At 43.3% G+C, this 18,365-nt stretch overlaps 1 protein-coding gene across 4 annotated transcripts in view; it reads left to right on the top strand.

Annotated features, from left to right (window-relative positions):
* Positions 1-18,365, top strand: part of ABTB3 (ankyrin repeat and BTB domain containing 3) — a 189,284-nt gene that overhangs the window by 95,589 nt on the left and 75,330 nt on the right. For all 4 annotated transcript variants that reach the window (XM_068943908.1, XM_068943898.1, XM_068943880.1 and 1 more), the window contains exon 2: positions 12,674-12,823. In XM_068943908.1, coding sequence (XP_068800009.1) covers positions 12,674-12,823 — 150 coding nt within the window. The remainder of the gene's footprint in view (positions 1-12,673; positions 12,824-18,365) is intronic.

The raw sequence follows: 18,365 nt of genomic DNA, 5'->3' as shown, positions 1-18,365 counted from the left end.
GGGCATGCATTTAAGAGACTGCCATGGAGTTTATTTGACCATTAGGAAGATGGAGTCAGATGAAGAGTTTCCCTTAAAATATTTTATCGTTTGGGGATTCTCTTCATCTAGGGTTTTGACTTGAATCCAATTCCAAGAGTTATATTCAATCTCAATGTCCTTTACAGCATGTATTGTTCCTTAGTCAGCTTATCTGTTATGCAATGCTGTCTCATTGAAGTAATTTCTAGATGTTTTAAAATATCATTTGGATTCTTTCAGTCTTCAAAGAAAAAAAGGCTAAATAAAATCAGCAGATGAGACAAGGCAGGTGAAGCAGTTAGCATGGCCTACTGTTAAGGCTATGTGCTCTGTATCATTACACGCCCCTGATTTCAGTTGCTCGTATTTTCCAAACTCTAACCAACTGCATTTAACTTTTTCTAGGGCAGATATTTCTTTCTAGCTGATTTAAAAATAAATATATATATATATATTTAGCCAAATTGGCTCAGCCGGCTATTTCCAAGAATGAGGCTATGGGAGGAAGGGGGGAAATCCTTGGTGGTTCGCAGCTTGTTTTTCCATTAAGTCCCGATGCTTGTTTATTAGGGAAGCCCTAAGGAAGGTTCATTCCCAGCTGAAGTTGCTCCGTGGGATGGCTGTGGCAGAGGCAGCACTGCCTCGTCCCTGCTGGGGCTCGCAGACCGCGGCAGCTGGGTGTTGGCGACCTCGGTGCAGGCATGGTGAGCCCGTGGGAAAGGGCGTTGTGTGTTGCTGAGAGCAGGGGATGGATAACGCGTGGTCATGTCATGTCAGCATCATGCCAAAGGTGGCGCTGAGCAGAAAGGATGCAATGCCCCGAGTGTCTGTTTCTTCGCAGAATACAGTCGATTTGGTGCACTGAAGGGGTCTCATACAGCAACGAACGTACGCAGTGTTGCAGTTGTAGGTTGCCTCATGTAGAACCTGAAATAAAAAGCCAAAGGGTGACCCAACTTTTTTGAGTGCTTAGTAACGTTCCTTTACTACCATTTTTTTTTGGTGTTTGTGCAGCTGTATGTGAATGTCTAGGTGAAGTAGTGAAAAAGATTAATAATGAAAAGGTTCAGATCTGAAGATTTGGCATAAATAAAAATAGGGTTTGACCTTCACCCCCTCTGAGAATAATGTGCAGCTTTTTCTGGCTGGAAAAAATAATTGAGGGCATCATTTTCAGAAAACGAATTAGGTGTTTTAGGATTAAAACTGTATATCTTAAAATTTGGGCCCTACAAAGGGGTACTCTGCAAGAATCAAAGGGAACAAACTAAACCTCTGTAAAATAAATTTTAAGAATCTTTGCTGAGTTAAACTGGTAGCCAAATAACGAGCTCGGACACCTGAATGTAATCAACTTGTGTTATAGTTGGGTGAGGGAGGAGTGTGTCCATCACTTCTGTAAAATTTGAATTATTTGAAATGGGTTCAGTCAGCCATCTGTATGGCAACCAATGAGAAAACCATTCTGGTGATATAATCTAACTTATCTTCTTGTAAATTTTTATTCACTGTCTCTGCTGATTCTACCATATATGTGGTAACCTTTACTGGTCAGAGCTGATTTATTGTTGTAGGTATCTATATCAAAGACCTGGATCATGAAATGCATGGTATTAACAAGTAATTTCTATTTAGTAAGCCAAGTGGAAATTTTTGAACAATGCAAAGACTGCTTTGGAAAGGACAGTCATCTGGCCAGGATCCAGCGTTCCCAGGCAGTGAAGTTTCTAGGCAAAGACTTAGCTTTAAGTCCATGGTGAAAACTCATCAAAGCACATATTGAAGGAGACACAGAGGTTACCACCATCAGTATGTGGGAGCTCATGTGCTGCAATACTGCCTGCAAGTCAGTAAATAGCACGAGGTGTTTCTAAAAATCTTAACCCTTCTTTACTTATGTGTGGGCTTTCATGATCAGGGTGGGGTGGCTCATCTGATAGTCATCTGTGCAAACACTTGAAAGGAACTCCTAATTACTTAACCATCACTGTGGGCTCCACACGCTCCGGCTTACCCAAAACTCACAGCTCCAGGGCTGAACTCCCGACCCTGGCGGAGGCGAAGGGAGTTGTGCCAGCGCCGTGAGCGTTTCCCTCCTGAAGCACTGCACTGTGCTCCACAAACTTGCAGGGCAGCTGATTTCAGCTTTGAAAGTTGAAGGCTGGCAGTAGTTTTAGCTACTTTTTGGTATGATTGTAGCATTTTCTGGGACAGGGCCCAATACCTTGGCATACGTGGAAAGTGACTTAGAAATCCAGCACCAAACAGCCAGCTTCACAGAACCATGTGTCATTTTCCAGTCAGCCAGTTACCCCACCCTTGTAAGGTCAGATGTTTTACCAGTTTGAATTCCTGTAAGTACTCTTTGCAGAAATGCTTGTGCACGTAGCTGGCTCCCAAGAGCAAAGCGACGAGCGCTCTGCGCACCACGGGAGCCTCAACCCACTCTTCTTTATCCCGCTTCAGCTGCTCACGCCGTGCCCGCCTGTGCAATGTGTAGGGTATGCGGTTGGTAACTGTTTGGGAATGGCCTGTGTTCAGTTTGCGCACTGCGCGTTTGCTCCGTTATGTATTATTCATGGGCTTTGCATAAGCTGATGTTCAAAAGTGAAAGGAGGAGTTTTGGCAAACAATCCCTTCTCTTGTAAAAGGCATGCTAATCTCTGCAAACGTTGAAGCAAACGGAGCAGGTATTTTTTTCAGATATTCTAAATACTCTTACCAAGTATATTGGATAATATTCAGTGCAACTGCTCAGCGTTTATATCCACATCAGTGGCTGAAATGGTGACTCCAGCCTGTCAAAGGTGTTGGATGCATAGCGCCTGCGCCAAATGAATGGCGGTACATGGGGAAAGCAACAGAAAAAAAGAAAAAAGTCTGTTGTATCAGGCATTTGTTGCTGCTTTAATACAGCTGCAAGACCTGGTGCAGGAGTCTGTCGGGAGAGCAGGTGGCACAGAAGTGGGTTCTGTACTTGCATGAGGAGGAGCAAGATGGCAAACCATGGGCTTGTCCATTTGCAATTGAAATATTCCATTCTCAAGAAGTCCGAAATGGTATCGTTACAAGAAACGGATAGTTCCTAAGGAAGAGACTTGAGCATATGCCTATACCATAATGCCTAATTAGTTGCTGGCGTTTCATTTATAAATAATGGATGGGAATTTACTCAATTAGAAAAGAGGCCGTATCAGCGCAGTTGGGCTTTTCTGCCTCACACACGTTGCGCTTGCTGAACAGGAAGTTATCTGTCGTGGCTGGTCATTTAGGGGGACTTACGGTAATGACTGAAGGAAATTGCAGAGTCTAGGAAAGCATATTAAGCTATGAATCACTGAATCCTTTTGTTCTGCTGCTATTAGCTGACAGATCTTTTTTGCATTCACAGTTTTTTCTTTTACATTCTTTGTCATTTTCAGTGACCCAAAGACTAGACCTTCTACCACCTCTCCATCTAATAGCCTCATTGTTTGGGGACATTGCCTGTTTTTAGCCAAATCCATTCTTGGGTTAGTTAATGCTACTGTTCATCTCCAGAGTCCATATCTATACCAATGCACATCCTTTCCCCCTTTAGCATGTGGCTGCTATCTTGCAATACTTGGCAGTGGACTAGAAGAGGCATCTCACAGGTGGACTATGTACTGTAAAACCCAACAACTTCTAAGCTTTCCTCACTAGCCAGCACTGCTAACACATTCATCATCCTTTTTTCGTTCTGCAAATTCCCCACAATCTATCAACCTCTTGCTGCTATTGAGACGCTGAGAGCAGCATGTATTCTTCTTAATTTGCATTTAGTAGGGAAGGAAGATGATACTGGTGTATTTTTGTCCTTTATTTATCTGGAAGCCTCCTGTCAAATAGTGCAACAGAAAGACTTTCAACTCCGAATCAGTAGTTCTAGGGCAGTATAGCTTAGGAGAGGGTAATCTCGAGCTCGTGCGTACTATGTATGAAATAAATGCACCGTGTCATCTCAAACATCTCCATGCCAAAAGGAGTCACCACTAACACTGAACCTCTATGGTCACTGTGAAAGTGGAATAATGTAGTTGATAAGAACATGGTATTGAGCAATTTTTCCTGCTGTTAAGTCGATAAAAGGTCCCTCCAAATTCACCAGGGAGAGAGGTGGCTCTCAGAGGAGAGTCAGCTCTTCTCCAAGCAGAGGTGCCATCCAGCTCTGTACCTCCCTCACCTTTCTCCGCAGAGGGACGTTGCAGTGATCACATTTCTGGTGTTAGGTGAGGTAGGTAAGACCACAGTGGCAGCACAGTAAAAACTTTTTTTCTTCATCTGTGGAGGTGGAATATAGCTCAGTGAAGACTTTCTTACTTGAATTAAGTGACTCTCCTAGCTACAAAAGAGATTTTATCCGGGTTTCCTAAGGAAACAAAACTTGAGCAGTTGTGCTATTTGTTTATCCCCTTCATAACTTCTGAATTAGTGGGCCAACTGCAGTGCCCTTTGGAGGAGGGATGCTGGTTTTGTGCATACCTAATTTCCTGCAAGTTTTGTGAAAATCAGAGATAGCCAAAGGAGTGTGGGGCACATTAGTACCCTCATGAGGGGAAGGGTAGGGAGGTTCAGCCATTACATTGGTGGCAGCTTGCCATGCGCTCAGCATGTCTATCCAGTCTATAGATGTGTGACTAGATGCAGCGCCTGCTGTTCCTTAGATGGTGACAGTATCGCAAGGACCAGTTTAGGGAACTGGGGTGGCCTGTAGTGGGAGAGGTGCAGGGATAAATAGGTGGAAATGGCTCTCCATTGCTTCTCTTGCTTGTAGACCAGGTTGCTTAGTGTTCACTTTTTAGTAGTATGTTGTTGTTGTTGTTTTGAGGATTTTGAAGTCTTGCAGTTGATTTTTGTAGTACTAAGATTTTACTTTCTCTGTATTCTAATGAAAAATAGATGTATAGCTGTGGCTTTTAATTTGGGAGTTTAGTTTCTCTGTTTAGTAGCATCTGTGGGGTCTGATCTTCTGATATTTCTTTGTTTTGTATTTTATATCCTAAACAATCAAATTCATCCTGTGTTCTGCTTGGTTATTCGCCACTTAACTGCTTGGTACTAGCAGAATATATCCTAATTTAGTTGAATTGCTGTTACTCCTAGGCCATTTTAAGCAGCAGTGATTGCCGCTCATTATCATTAGGCTAAACCGATTGCCTTAGAAGGGTCCTAATAAGGAGGACATCCCAATTAAGTAGAAGCTGCTATGCTAACAAACTCCTTACAGGAAAAGATGTCATCATAGTCTGTTCTAATATAATTCTGTTACCTTGTCGTTCTGTAACATCTGTTCTAATATCTCACAGAGGTACTCTGCTTTGGATGGCCCTCATCCATTCTGGCTCTTGATGAAATCAAATCCTACTCAGCTGGGATACTGCCCTGAAAACAATCATATGTCTTTGGAAAAAAAAATGCGCTGCAGATAACGCAAACAGTTGCTAAAATTTCCAATGGCAAGGAGCCTGAGACAAAATTGCTAAGGCAAAACCTCCAAACATGGCCAGATAAAATAAACGGCTACACTTACATAGCTCAGATGATTGTTCTTTGCAGTTATTCTGGAAGTGAGGTTGCTGCAGGTAAGAAACCAAAATCTGCAGAGCTTATCTAACTTCTGTTTATCATTTATCAGGGGTTGCTGCTGTTAATCATTTTCCTGACAGATTTCTTAGGCTCTTAGTTCTTTCATTTTTAAGCATTTTTCACTTGCTCTTCTACTGATTTTTTTTTTTCTAGGAGAGAAAGGTTGATCTCTTGTGGTTAAACTGCATAACTAGAGGCTTTATGTTCTCTTCCTGATTAACATTTTTTTTTATTTCACCTTGAATTAGTTACTAAGCTTTCTTGTGCCTTATTTTTGCTTCATCTATAAAATGGAAATGAATTTTACCTTACCTTCTTCATGCTAGCGTCTCCAGGCTGAATGAAAAGCTGGTAGTTCTTGTTAATATCTTTGGGTAGCAGGTGTTAAAGATGCACAAAGTAGCGTCTTGCATCTGATTCCTATTCCTGTTGCACTCCTCTGGGCTACTTTGCCTACTCTAAGACTTTAGTTCCGGAAACTTTAGATCACCTTCTAACTTTCCCAGAAGCTTTCCATTTTCTCCATGCAAAGCCACTCCCTGTTGTTTAACTGGGTTGGAATGTGTGGAAAGAAGACACTTAGCACTCCTTGCCTTGAATACTTTCCAGGTCTTCAGTTATCTGAAAAAGCACTGGTTGATACAATTATCATTAAGGTTTTTTTCTGCCATAGTCTGATTTCTGTAAAGAGTAATCAAGATCTTTTTCATTTGCCTTGCCTGTCAGGTTGACAGGTTGTTCTAAGGAACCATGGTGCAGGTTGCTTCAAACAACAGAGGCCATAGGGTATCTTCTCAAGTTTGAGCTTATGCATCAAGGTTTTTGTCACTCTGAGTATACCAGCTCTTGTGTGACTGTGTCGGGATGCTGTTTGATGCTGTATTTAAAAATCTGTTGCGTAGCATGGCTGGTTGCTCAAGGACCTCGTGATTGCCTTAATTGCCAAACGCAGGTTCAGGAAAGAATTTTTTTCTGCACATCGGGATGTCAGGCGTGGAGTTTTCACCTAATGAAGTGTATTGTCATCACCAACATGGTTGGCAATGATTTTGTTCCTTTTATTTCTTTCCAGAAGGTCCTTATGCTGTAGGTGTCAAGATTGCTCTGCAGTACTGGGAAATATTTTGTTATGTGAAATTTTAGAAGAGGAATTTTTGTTTGGATGTTTTGTGGTCTCTCTTGAAGTTGTCATGATTCTTTATGAGAGCAGGAGATTGGACGTGAAGACGTTTTAGTCCCATGCTCCTGTGTAAGAAATAAAATGGGTGAGATGATCTAATGGAATTCCTGCTCCTGAATGTTGTCCTTCCTGATAAAGTTGGCGTTCACTGGAGCAGTGTGCAGCATCACGTTTTGGGGACTGTTCAGGGCTAACTACCATTTTCAGGTTCATTTTGTAGAGTAGTTTGTCTGGTATCTATCCTGCACCCTTAATTTGTATAAACTTGCTAGGATCCAGCTGTTCCTTGCAGTAGGAATGTAAGTTATTTTCCACAGATATTTACATTTGCTAGATAGAAAGGGAAGTCAAAGATGCTTTGCACTATTTTCTCCTGTAAGTAGAGCCCTTAAAGAAAAATAATAATAGCAGCAAAACCTTCTAGCCACTATCCAGAATATAAATTAATGTGTATACAGAAAACCATGAAGTTTTTCCAAAGGAAGAAGTGGAAGTGCTAAAATGTGGAAAAAAAAAAAAACAACCTTATAATCTCGACAGCGTTCTTATTTGTAGTCAAAACAAATGCATTTGTATTAGGTCCTGCTAGATGCCTGAGCATAGATAATTTGGATCACATTGTCCAGTGGTGCATTTATATTAACTTAGTAGCAGTGGAATTTTGTTTTGTTCTAAACTATGGGATTTGAATACTAAAGGAGGAGAGAGAGGAGGCAAGCAATTTTAAACATACTTGACCTTACATATTGCAGGCCTACAGACTTTTCCCTGCTTGCTTGTCTCTGCATTGTACATATATGCATATATATGTATTTGTGTGTATATATATGTATACAAAATTAGTAATACCTGAAAGATCACTTGATTGTTCATGGTGCATTTGCTGTACGATCAAGTAATAGCTGGATTAAATCTCTTCAAACTCCCTGAAATACAATTACAAGCTTCAGAAATAGGGAGTGTAGGGTACTGAAAAGTAGTTACAAAAATAAAGAGCAAAGAGCAGTGACATTCAGCCCTGCAGTGCCTGGAACTACAAGTCTGGATTCTAACAGGGCTCTTGTGCTCTCGCTCTTCTGAGATAGGTTTACTGTTTAAAATATTGCTTTAGGTGGTGAAGCTGGTTCGACCCAAGTGTTGGATTTTCGGGGATGCAACATAGCCTTGCCCAAGACTTAACTGCCTATTTTAAATAACGAGCCTTGCTGTTTCATAGCTTTTCACATCATGTAGTCATATGACGGTGTAAAGTGGGTACAAAAGACCTGATTGTGTGCTGTTTTGCACCCCTTTGATCTGCCTTTGTGTGAAGCAAAAGGCCATGTAGTGCCAACAGCCATAAACAGTGGCAACAGTGGCTGAAGAGAGACAGGACTGTGGAGACAGCTGGGTCTCAGAACTTCTGCCAGGCCAAATTCGGGCTGCAAACCCTGTCTTCCCATCACCTTGGAAGCCGACCAGGCTTCCAGCCATCGCGTCCAGTGCTGGATTTTGCTTTTGGCCATCAGGTCCTTCAGCCTGTTTGGGGGGGGGGGGGGGGGGGAAGGACTGAGGAACTGGTCTGAGCTGCCCTTGTGGGACGCGCGCGGGTCTGTCGTGCCACCAAGCCTGCAGGGGCAGTGCCGCAGCACGCTCTGCAAAGGCTGGGCAGGCGCAAAGGTATATCTGTGCCAAATTATACCTTGCAACAAATGTGGGTGGCGCGTTGGCCAAGCATGAAAGGTGAGAATAGGTGTTGGGAAACTGGAAGATGTTTGCCCGGTATCTCTTGCTTCGGAGGAGTTTGTGTGAGGATTTCAAAGGAGAACTGCTTCTTTTGGAAGCTTGTGCATCTTTGCTCTTAGCTGTGTCATTTTGTGCAATGATTTTTTGGTTTGGGATTGTTAAGTCCTTGGGGACTGAGCTCTGGCTTGTGTTTCAGCTGAGGAGTAGGCCGAAGGGCAGGAAAAACGTGGAGTGCATTAATTTTACATCATATTTTCTCTACGATGTTTTTTTTCCCCCAGAGGTTTGGGAGGAGGGCATTAGGAGCTTGCCACTGTGAGTTTCTTGGCATCCCGCTGGTTTTACAGTATACTCTTTGCCTTTCCCTTTGGTCCATGAGCGAAGCGAAAACAGCAGGTTCTAGAGCAAACTTGGGCTTTGCCCCGCTCTGTAGACATGTCCGTACCGACCAACGGTAGAGAGATCCCTGCCCCGAGGATCTGACAGGCGAGGAGGTTACATGAAGCGCCGAAGGTGTGGAGCCGAATGTGCGTCCCCGTATTTTGGTGGGGTGGCGTTGCGCCGGTGGCTTGGAGCAGCCGTCGATGCAAGGCGCAGCTGCCGGGCAGCCTGGGGCCGGGAGGGCGACTCTGGCCCTCGGCTCGGCCTGCAGCAGCCGACTGCTTTCCGCTCCGGCGCAGAGGAGGGAAGGCGAAGGATGAACTGATGGGCAAAGCAGCGCGTCGGGCTGAGCAACGGTGCAGAAAGGACAGACGTCTAACAGTGGCCGTCGAGAGGAAAGATGGCAGCTGCAGTTCACTTTTGAAGATCCTGCACCGAAACCTGTGTTTTGGACGGACAGGTGGTATCGGCAGTGATAGGCAAGAGAGGGGAAAAAGCAAGGGGAAAAAGTTCCTTTTGTTCAGGCCAGTTGGACACTTGAGGTTCTTACCTGTTTGTCAAGTATAACGCAGCATGACTAGAGCCACGACTGAAAAAGCAAGTGAATAAAACCAGTCAGCAGAGAAGGAAGCACCTTGAAGTATAGACAACCTGGTGAAAGCTGATGATGGCTATTTCAATCTTTCTTATAAAACAAAAATATCGCTTGCAATTGCTTTTTTTGTAAAAACCTCTTTTCCCCCCTTCAGTTTGGCATACTCCCAATGAGCCAGGAAACAATTTCCTTCCACAATCTTTCATCAACAAGTTTGAGCTTTACCTCAAATACTGAAAAATAGTGTTTTTCTTCTAAAAAGCATTTTTTATGATTTTATTTAGTTTGAGGGAAAGCAGTTGAAGCTGGAAAAATGGCGGAGCTGTGTGCCCAAGCAGTAGAATTCCCTTTCTCTGTATCGGTGAAAAACAGATTTGACCCAGCAAAATTATGAGAATTATAAACAATCTTCCAGCACACCGCTGGTCACCCGCTGGGGTCAATTATAGCTTTTTTGCTGGCATATAAGTATCAGATGTTTGGCTATTGCATGTCTTTACTAATCTCAAACTCAAGTGAAAAAAAAAAAAAAACCCTTGGCATAACGTGTCCTATAATTTACTAAGTTTTCTAACAATAGTACATTTTGTATTATTTCATTTGCATTTTTCATCCAAGAACCTAAGAATATGCTCCCCTCGCTAAAGAACAGAGTGATTAATCAACAAGGCTGTTTTCAGGGAAGATGCCTGGCTATGAGAACAAAGTGAGAGACAAAGCTGAGAATAAAATGTCTATAACCCAGTGCTTTGATCACGCAGACAAATGTCTTCTGCAGATATTATTATATTAAACCATTTAAATCTTATTTGTAAAGGTAGCTTAAGCTGGGGTGTTTTCCATGCTTAGGGTGTATTATAACTGAAGAGTATTTTTCTTGTTGGATATTCATTTTTTAAATGCCATAACATTACTTGTACTCCTGTTTCTTGTTTAGAAATCTGTTGCAGTATTAGATCAATTATACACCTGTTTTCTGCAGGGAGGTTCTTCCAATTTTGCATTAATTTCTATCCATTAAAATTACAAAGAATGGTCTGAATAAATTAGAAAGATTTACTCTAGCGAGTACTTCTTAAAATATGCAGGCAAGTCTGCATTTTTAAAACTGGGAGTTGTACTTCTCAAGCTCCGTACATCTACAGAATATAAATGTTGATTAGTACATTAAATGTTTGTGCAAGGCAGCCACTGAACGATCACAAGAGAATTTTGAAAGCTTGCTTAATAACCTGCTGGATTTGTTGTTGTTGTTGTTGTTGTTTTTAACTTTTACCTCTGTGCTTTGAATTCTTTCTTCGCTGCTGTTGTGTCAGATGTCCTCCAGAGCTCTCCCTAACAAGTCATCTTCTTCTCTCTGGACCTTGCACACATGAATATGATTTTTTTGTGGTTGTTACAACACTGGGATTGGAGCCAGGGTAGGGATTAAAGCTGCTGCTGCTCTTCTATCTGCAGTGTTTAAACAGACTAGTAGCGAATTTGTTCTGGTATTTCTGTTGAGCTGGGAGGGTGATCCCGTTTTAAGACTGTGCTGCTGGAACAGCAGGACGTCCATACCGTTTTGCAGCCATGGTAGACAAGACCGTTGGTCCCAGTTTCTCCAGCGTATATCCCTGCCTCTTGCTTCGAGCATGCTTGCTGAACCTGTGTTGCCTCCTTTCCCAAACCAAGACGGACTTTTTAGGTCCGTGCTGCAAGTATAACTTTTAAACTAAACTCTCTTTTCTCAGGCAGGGAGGAGATGTGTGGAGGAAGGAATCAAGAACGAGTTGGTGGGACTAACCAGATGTCTGAGAAATGTCCCTTCTCAGGTGCTTGTTCTTGCCGAGCTCTCAGGCAAGGACGTTCAGACAGTTGTTTGATAACCTGAGTAAAAAGGGGTGAAGGCAGCCCTTTTGCGAGGGACCTCCTATATTATCCCTTTTGGCAGAATTATTGATAGGTAGAGTTAGAGGCTGGTTATGTATTGAGCTGGGAAACTAAATGAGTTCCCCCTCAAGAAAAATGCCAAATATGTGGGGAAGGTACCTCTTTCTTAACGTGTTTTATAAAGTCTGGTCATAAATGTGCTGTCAATGCAGAACCTCTCCCCTGTGCCTATAAAGACTACTAAAAGCTAGTTTAAAAAAAAAAAAAAGCAAACACTTTTCCTAGTCTAGCTTCTTTTCAGAGAGACACCAAAGCTAATAGTTGCACATCGTACAGTCAGGTATAGGATGCAATTTCATCGCCGTAAACAGGCGCAATTCCTCGTGCCTCAAGGGCTCTGCACCTGTGCGTGTCCCGGAGGGCTTTGGAAGGTGATACCGTGGACGACATGGCCATAACGGGCTCTTTGTGAGCCTCAGATTGCTGTCCTAGCTGCACGTTCACACGTGTGTTGCCAAAGGAATGCGTTGAGGCGTTAACTGTTGCAAATAAGCTCAGTTTTGTAGCACGATGGTGATTTTGATTAATAAACGTATGCCTGCTCTCTGTGCTTGAGGGTTTTACTGTCATGGCGGAGAGCGACTTCTGTGCCTGAATGAACGTGCATGTAAGTTGGTCTATGTCAGGAGCCTTGTTTATACCCTTCCCCACAAAAATCCGCTGCTGCTGGTCTTCTGCATAATGGACAATTGAAGCCTAAACAGTTCAATTGCCAGGAGTTGTAGTTACAAAAGAAATTCAGTAATCTAGTCAATGGCACTGGGGCGCCTAAGCCAGTCCATTGTTTTGGCAGTTGTCAGTGGATTCCCCTTGCAGGAGAAACCTATAAATGTAACAGCCTTCTCCTAGATCATTGTAAAACCAATCTATAATAATTATGTTGCTGAGATACCATTTTCTATTAAATTTGTGTGGTTTTAGAGTAATTTCTAGGGGGTTTCTTTGGAACCCTGTTGACCTCATCTCTGAGCAATTCTGTGGGACTTTCTGTAAGAATTATCCCTAGGTGACATCTTAAGTGACTTGAGGATATTCAGAAAAGTTAATGAGGGGCACGTCTGTGAGCATGACTCATCTGCAATATTGAATGATAAATGTTTATTATCTTTGGGCTCTGTACGTAAGTTCTATGTCTTGGAATGTCCCCAGAAAGATGCGGCTGTGACAGCAAAGCCATCCATAGTGATTGAATTTATAGTGGACCCTTTTTTTTTTTTTTTAATTTGCTCTAGGTGTTCTCTGCCTGCCAGACAGCTTGAACCTCCACAAAGACCAGCAGAGGTCGAACAAGCCTGGGGAAGTGCAGATGTTCAGCCAGTCAGAGTTACGGACCATCGAGCAGTCTCTACTTGCTACACGTGTGGGGAGCATTGCTGAGCTCAGTAAGTACAAGATCCTTTATAATGTTGGCATTTTTTCCTATAAGTAAAACAAAGCCTGGCTCTGCAGAAGAGAGACAAGGGGGCACATGTAATATTGAAGACAGCAGTGGGAAAGATGCTGCTCCATGGCCAGTTTCAAAGCCAGAGGTGAAGCCCTGGGAGGAAAGAAGTCTAGCGCAGCAGCGAGTATGGCTTGTTTGCACACACTGCTCTTATTTTTAAAGGTGAAAAATGGCCAGGCTTGCGAACATCTTTAAGATCAGCGTCCTGTCTCTTATTTTACTGAGATGCCCATTTTGAGACTGAAGATTGCTATAAATGAAAGAAATAAATATTGTCACAAACTGAAAGCAGAGCCAGTTCCATCCATGTTACAGAGGGTCCTTCACTCTAACTGTCCTTCCCCAATTTCAGCAGAGGAGAGAACCACAAATTAAACCTGTAGCAGAGGAATTAGCACCAGGAAGAGAAAATGCTTGTCATTGATCAAAACTCTTTCTGAGAAATGTGATAAGTTATGGTATCTGTCAAAATCTGAAAGCTTTAATTGCAGCACAAATAAATTATTTACAGTTCTCTGTATACTGCCTACATGTCATGTTTGTAGGAGGCAAATGCCAATGCGAGTCCTAATGCAATACGGAGATAAAGGGACTAAAAGTGCCTCTTTTGAATGTTTTGAGGAAGCCTTATCATCACATGTTTACAGTGTAGTTAAAGATGGGAGGTTATGGGTGGGAAAACAGAAATGGTCAGAAAAAGATTTTCTTTTTTTTCCGAGGTCTGTTAGGCAATTTTGAGAGGGGGCCGGGAATTGGAAAGAATCAAATATAAGGAAATACAAGCAGCCAACTTACTGTTGGTTCTTCATATTGGAATCTGTGTTACCAGTGTCGTGAAGAACATGCACGGGGAACTCAATTTCGTTTTCCTAGCTTTTTTACTGTAGCAACAGGAGTCTCCTGCAGCTCCGTTATGTCATCCAGTCTCAGTTTACGTGCTGTTTATGAGCACTATGATGTTTGCTTGCAAGCCAACAATACAAATTTCTGTTTTCAACTTGCTGAATTTTTCTCTATTCTGGTGAAACATCAGCAAGCCAAGAGTACTTGTTTTAGCGTGAAGTGTTACTCCATCTCTAGAATCAGTTATGTTTGGTGTTATTCAAATCAAGTAATTTATGTTTATTTATTTCATGAGTATAAAATATACAACAGGCTTTCCATATGCTGGCTAAATTATGCATTATGCATCTCTCTTTCTTAAAGTACTTATGGTTGCATTTTAATAAATAAGTAATCTATGGATAGTTCCTTTTTTTTCCATTCTGGATTTTTTTTCTCTGAACCTCTGTACCCAAAATGTTGGACTCTTTCATTCCCTCCCTACCTTTTTTTTTTTTTTTTTTTTTTTTTAATTTCTGGAAATTAACATCTCTAAGGACTGTCTCAGATTCAAATGCTTGGTTAACGTGGTTTGCTCTGTGTATATCTGTTGACTCCAAACACAGGCTAAACATTCTTCAGGGTGGTAACTTGAACAAAACAGCATATCAGTGGGAGTTATACGCAGATGTCGGAGAGAGTTTGGCACTTTTAGCATACTGGTAGTGCTCCAAAAAGCCCTGTGGACAGCAGTTGAGGGTACCTCCCCGTCCACTGCAAGCAGATTCATGTCATGGAAGGAATATTAGGGGTAGCGGTAACTGGCAAAGCTTGCAAGGCTTTATTGCAAGGCTCAATTTGATGGCAGTTCTTTGCTTTGGAATAACGTTGGTGCAGAGTTCAACGTTAATTCTCAAACGTCAAAGGAGGTTCTCAATCTCAGTAAGCAGAACTGTACTCATTTAGGGGAAAACTGTAAAATGGAAGGAAAACAAGGGGTACGAGGAGGTTTGCTGTGTGTTCAGCACTTTCGTATTTGTGTCTGCAGTTACAGCAGGTTGTAATCTGGAGAACAGAGCGAGCCTCTACCGTGGAGGGAGAATAGGGAGTAGTATGGGAGAAGTAACATTTAGCAACGGGGAAGGAGCCAATGTGGAACATCTGGCGATCCGAATGTATTGGTGGGAAGGGTGAAGGGGGATTTATCATTGCCCTGGTGTAACAGGGAGAACAGAGATCTTCAGAACTGGCATTACAGAGAGAAAAGAGGATATAGGAACCTCTGGAATAGAGAAAATGAGGTATGGGGGAAGGAGGATTGTATGTGTAAAAGCCCCTGCTCTCCTGGGAATAGAACGGAAGATGCATGTAGGGCCCTCGAATAAAGTGTTGGGGGGAGCCTCTGAAATGAGGGGGAATTAGAGGATTGTCCTTGTGAAGGTGAGCAGGAGATGGAAACCAGATGTGAGTGGCAAGGACAAAAGCTTGACCTGCTGTAGAAGCAGAGCAGGCGCTCCATGGTGTGTGTCTGCAGCGTCACACCAGCTTGCAGTATCCCAGGAGTCAGAACTTAATTTCTGTGTTCTTTATAAGTGCACAAAAAAACAAGGGTGAAGAGTGATCTTGCAGTAACGCAATTTAGTTTTATCTTGGAGGAAAAAGGAAAGGCAGTTCTAACTGAATGAGATTTTCTACAGTTTATCAACATTAATAATTAAAGTATTGTAAGTATGCAGAATAATTAGAAATTAAAAATACGCTTATGCAGAGGAAGGACTTCCCTTGCTCTCAGCTCTGTCTGTGATCCTCACACATAGCAGCGTCACCAGCTGCTGAGCTGCTAGAGGCTTTGAGAGTGGGAAATGAAATCTATCTCTTAGAAGACGACGGCTGGCAAACTGAGTCTCTTTACGGGCCAGTGTCTATATTTCTGTTTAAATATCCTTAGTTTCTTCAGGATCTTTGTGTCTAACCCAGGTGGAAGATAAAGTAATTTATCCTAAGTGAAGTGTTGCATGTTGCTGTATTTTCACCTTCTCCTGTATGTGATACTGTCATTCATCTGCTCCCCATGTGGTCAAGGACAGGTCCTGAGCGTTGGGTGCTGCCACATGGGAAGCCCTTTCCTGTGTTTGGGCTTTGGTTCCTGAGGGGCTGGTGCCCGCTGGTGGCTTCAGGCAGGCTGGAGATTCCCTGAGATGGGGTCCGTCTTTGGTCTAGGTGGGTTGTGCCCGTCCTTTTTAAGAAGCAAGTCAGCTGAAGACCTGTACCTCCCTCTAAGTAAGGGAGAGCAGGGCTTTTGGCCTTCTCACAAGCTCAGCCAGAGTTTTAAAAGAGATTAAAGTAGATCAGGGCCTTCGACTGCTGAAATGCAGAACAGCCTTTTCGGAGAGAGGATGGCCTTAGCCCCATGACAACATTGCCAGTATTGGCAGCGTTGTTTGAATTGAATTTCCCCTGTTTTAACTGAGGCAGCACAAGCAATCCCTACAAGGAAGGAGCCGTTTCATAGCTTCTGCCTGTAGTTTGAAACATGCTGGGGACATTGATCATTTTGGTACACTAAAAGGCTTGGTTTTTTCCCCCTCAGATTTCATTCTTTTCTGTAGAAATAGCTGGGGACAGACCGGGTGGTTATTTATGGGAGGGCTGGAGATTCGCTGGGAAAAAGTCCTACCTTTTGGTTGTAGTGTGAGAGGAATTACTAGTTTCTTTCTGACACTTGTGTTGCTTGGTTTGGCTGTGTCATTACTTCAAGTATATAAAAATTGTCCATAGTGGCAGGCAGGAACCTTATCTGCTGTCATGCTGATGTGGAATTGCTTCTTACAGTTCTTCTGCAAGTATTTTTGAGGACTTCTCTGGAGTAGCTGAACTGCTTGTTTATCTCTCTGTTGACTCCACGTTTCATGAAGTTGGCAAATCAACCAATGTAATCTATTGGAATCGGCTGGCCCAGAAATGCTGACGTGGGTATCAGTGAGCAGCTTTTCAGCCCTAAATCTGTGGAACGTATTGATAGGCTCTGTGGGTTTGCAGAGCTCTCATCCCTCCTTGTTCATCTGACAAATGGGACTGCATGCCTGGGGTAGGAGTTGCCCAAACTTTTGTTTCTCTGTCCTCCTCTTACTCTGAATCGTGCCCTTCATCAGTGGCCTTTGGCAGTGATAGCTGAAGTTCACTGCTGTCTGGCTTGCCAATGGCAAAGGCAAATGATACTACCATTCACTTCTTTAGCTCTATTTATGTGAGGTGCTCTGCAGACATACTAGAAAAGACCATTTAGGTGAGCTGTGCCTCCCTGAGGGCTGTCAGGGGGAAGAGAAAAGGGAAACAAGGTGGGATGAGGAATACAACTGTAGCAGGATGGTATTGGCATAGTTTTTAATCGGCTACATGCTGATGGGTTATCTCCAAGGGTGTGCGCTCTCTGCAGTGCAAGCTGTGACTATCGGGATGCAGATACACTGCAATTAGAGGTATCATTACACTCTGGGTGACATGGCTATGCTAATTTTAAACTTCAGTAGCTTCAATAAACGTAACAGCAGTAATGAAACCACTGTAATGTGAGCTTCAGTATAGGTGGGCTGCTAGGTAAGCGCTCCTTGGTGCCCATGTGGAGCTGCCTCTGCAGCCCATGCTGCTGCCGCTGCTGCCAAGCGAAGTGGTGATGCTGGAGATGCGAAGGTTGGTCCAAGTGGCAGTGAAAACTCTTTACAGCAGAGCAGGTGCGACTGGACTCGGGTGTTTTGCTCCAGTCTGGCACAAACCTTGCTGGCATGAGGTCAGTGGTACTTTTACTCTCATCTAGTGGGTTGCCCAGGGAGGAAGCGAAGGTCTGGATGCGGCTTGTCAGCGAGACATCCCTGCCCTGTCCCGTGCTTTCCTGGCATTCCCAGGCAGGGTCTCCCGCGATGCCCTGGGAGAAAAGCCGCTCCGCTCTGCTTGCGGCAGCACAGTGGGGAGAAACAGCGGAGAGATGCGGATGGGCAGGAAAGCACCAGCCCCCTCCACGCTGGCGGGTTGCCCCTTGCTATATTTTCTTGGAGGCGTTGTGGAGCTGCTGCCAGTGTGGGGACCGCACCAACACGTTGATCTCAAAATGTCATGGATGGGCAGACAGGGAGGCAGGCGTGCCCTGCCGATCCTCCAGTTCCTCCCGGTGGCCCCAACACCAGAGGTCACAGCCCCCGGCGCACGGACGGGGCTCCAGCCCATAATCGTGCCCTTTGCTGCGGGGCAGCTTCTCAGCGCCCCAGCTGCCTCTACCACAAGGGCAGACCTGGGATGTTTTGCATCCGCTTTGCTCTGTGTGTATTTACGAACTAAGTAAGTATAAATTATTTACTTTTGAACAACAACAAATATATCTGGAATTAGGAAGTCAGTTGTAAGGCACTTACCTCTGTTTTGTCTAATTAATATTTAGTATCATGTTAATACCTTGATTGTTAATTTCATGTCAATTCTGTATATTACTGGTGTGTTGGCATATCTTTAAGTTAGGATAATAAATGAGATGTAGAAGTAACGTTGCTGACTTGGAGAAAATTAAAGCAAGGCTTTATCTGTAGGACTCAGAAGGAGAATGTAAATAGAGACCTAATTCTGTAATGCAATTACAGAGGTAATACGTGATTCCAAGGAAAAGACTT

Source organism: Struthio camelus, chromosome 1 (assembly GCF_040807025.1).
Source record: "Struthio camelus isolate bStrCam1 chromosome 1, bStrCam1.hap1, whole genome shotgun sequence".
NCBI classification, from domain to species: Eukaryota; Metazoa; Chordata; class Aves; order Struthioniformes; family Struthionidae; genus Struthio; species Struthio camelus.
The sequence above is the reverse complement of the archived record's forward strand: the minus strand, read 5'-3'. Positions and strand labels throughout refer to the sequence as shown.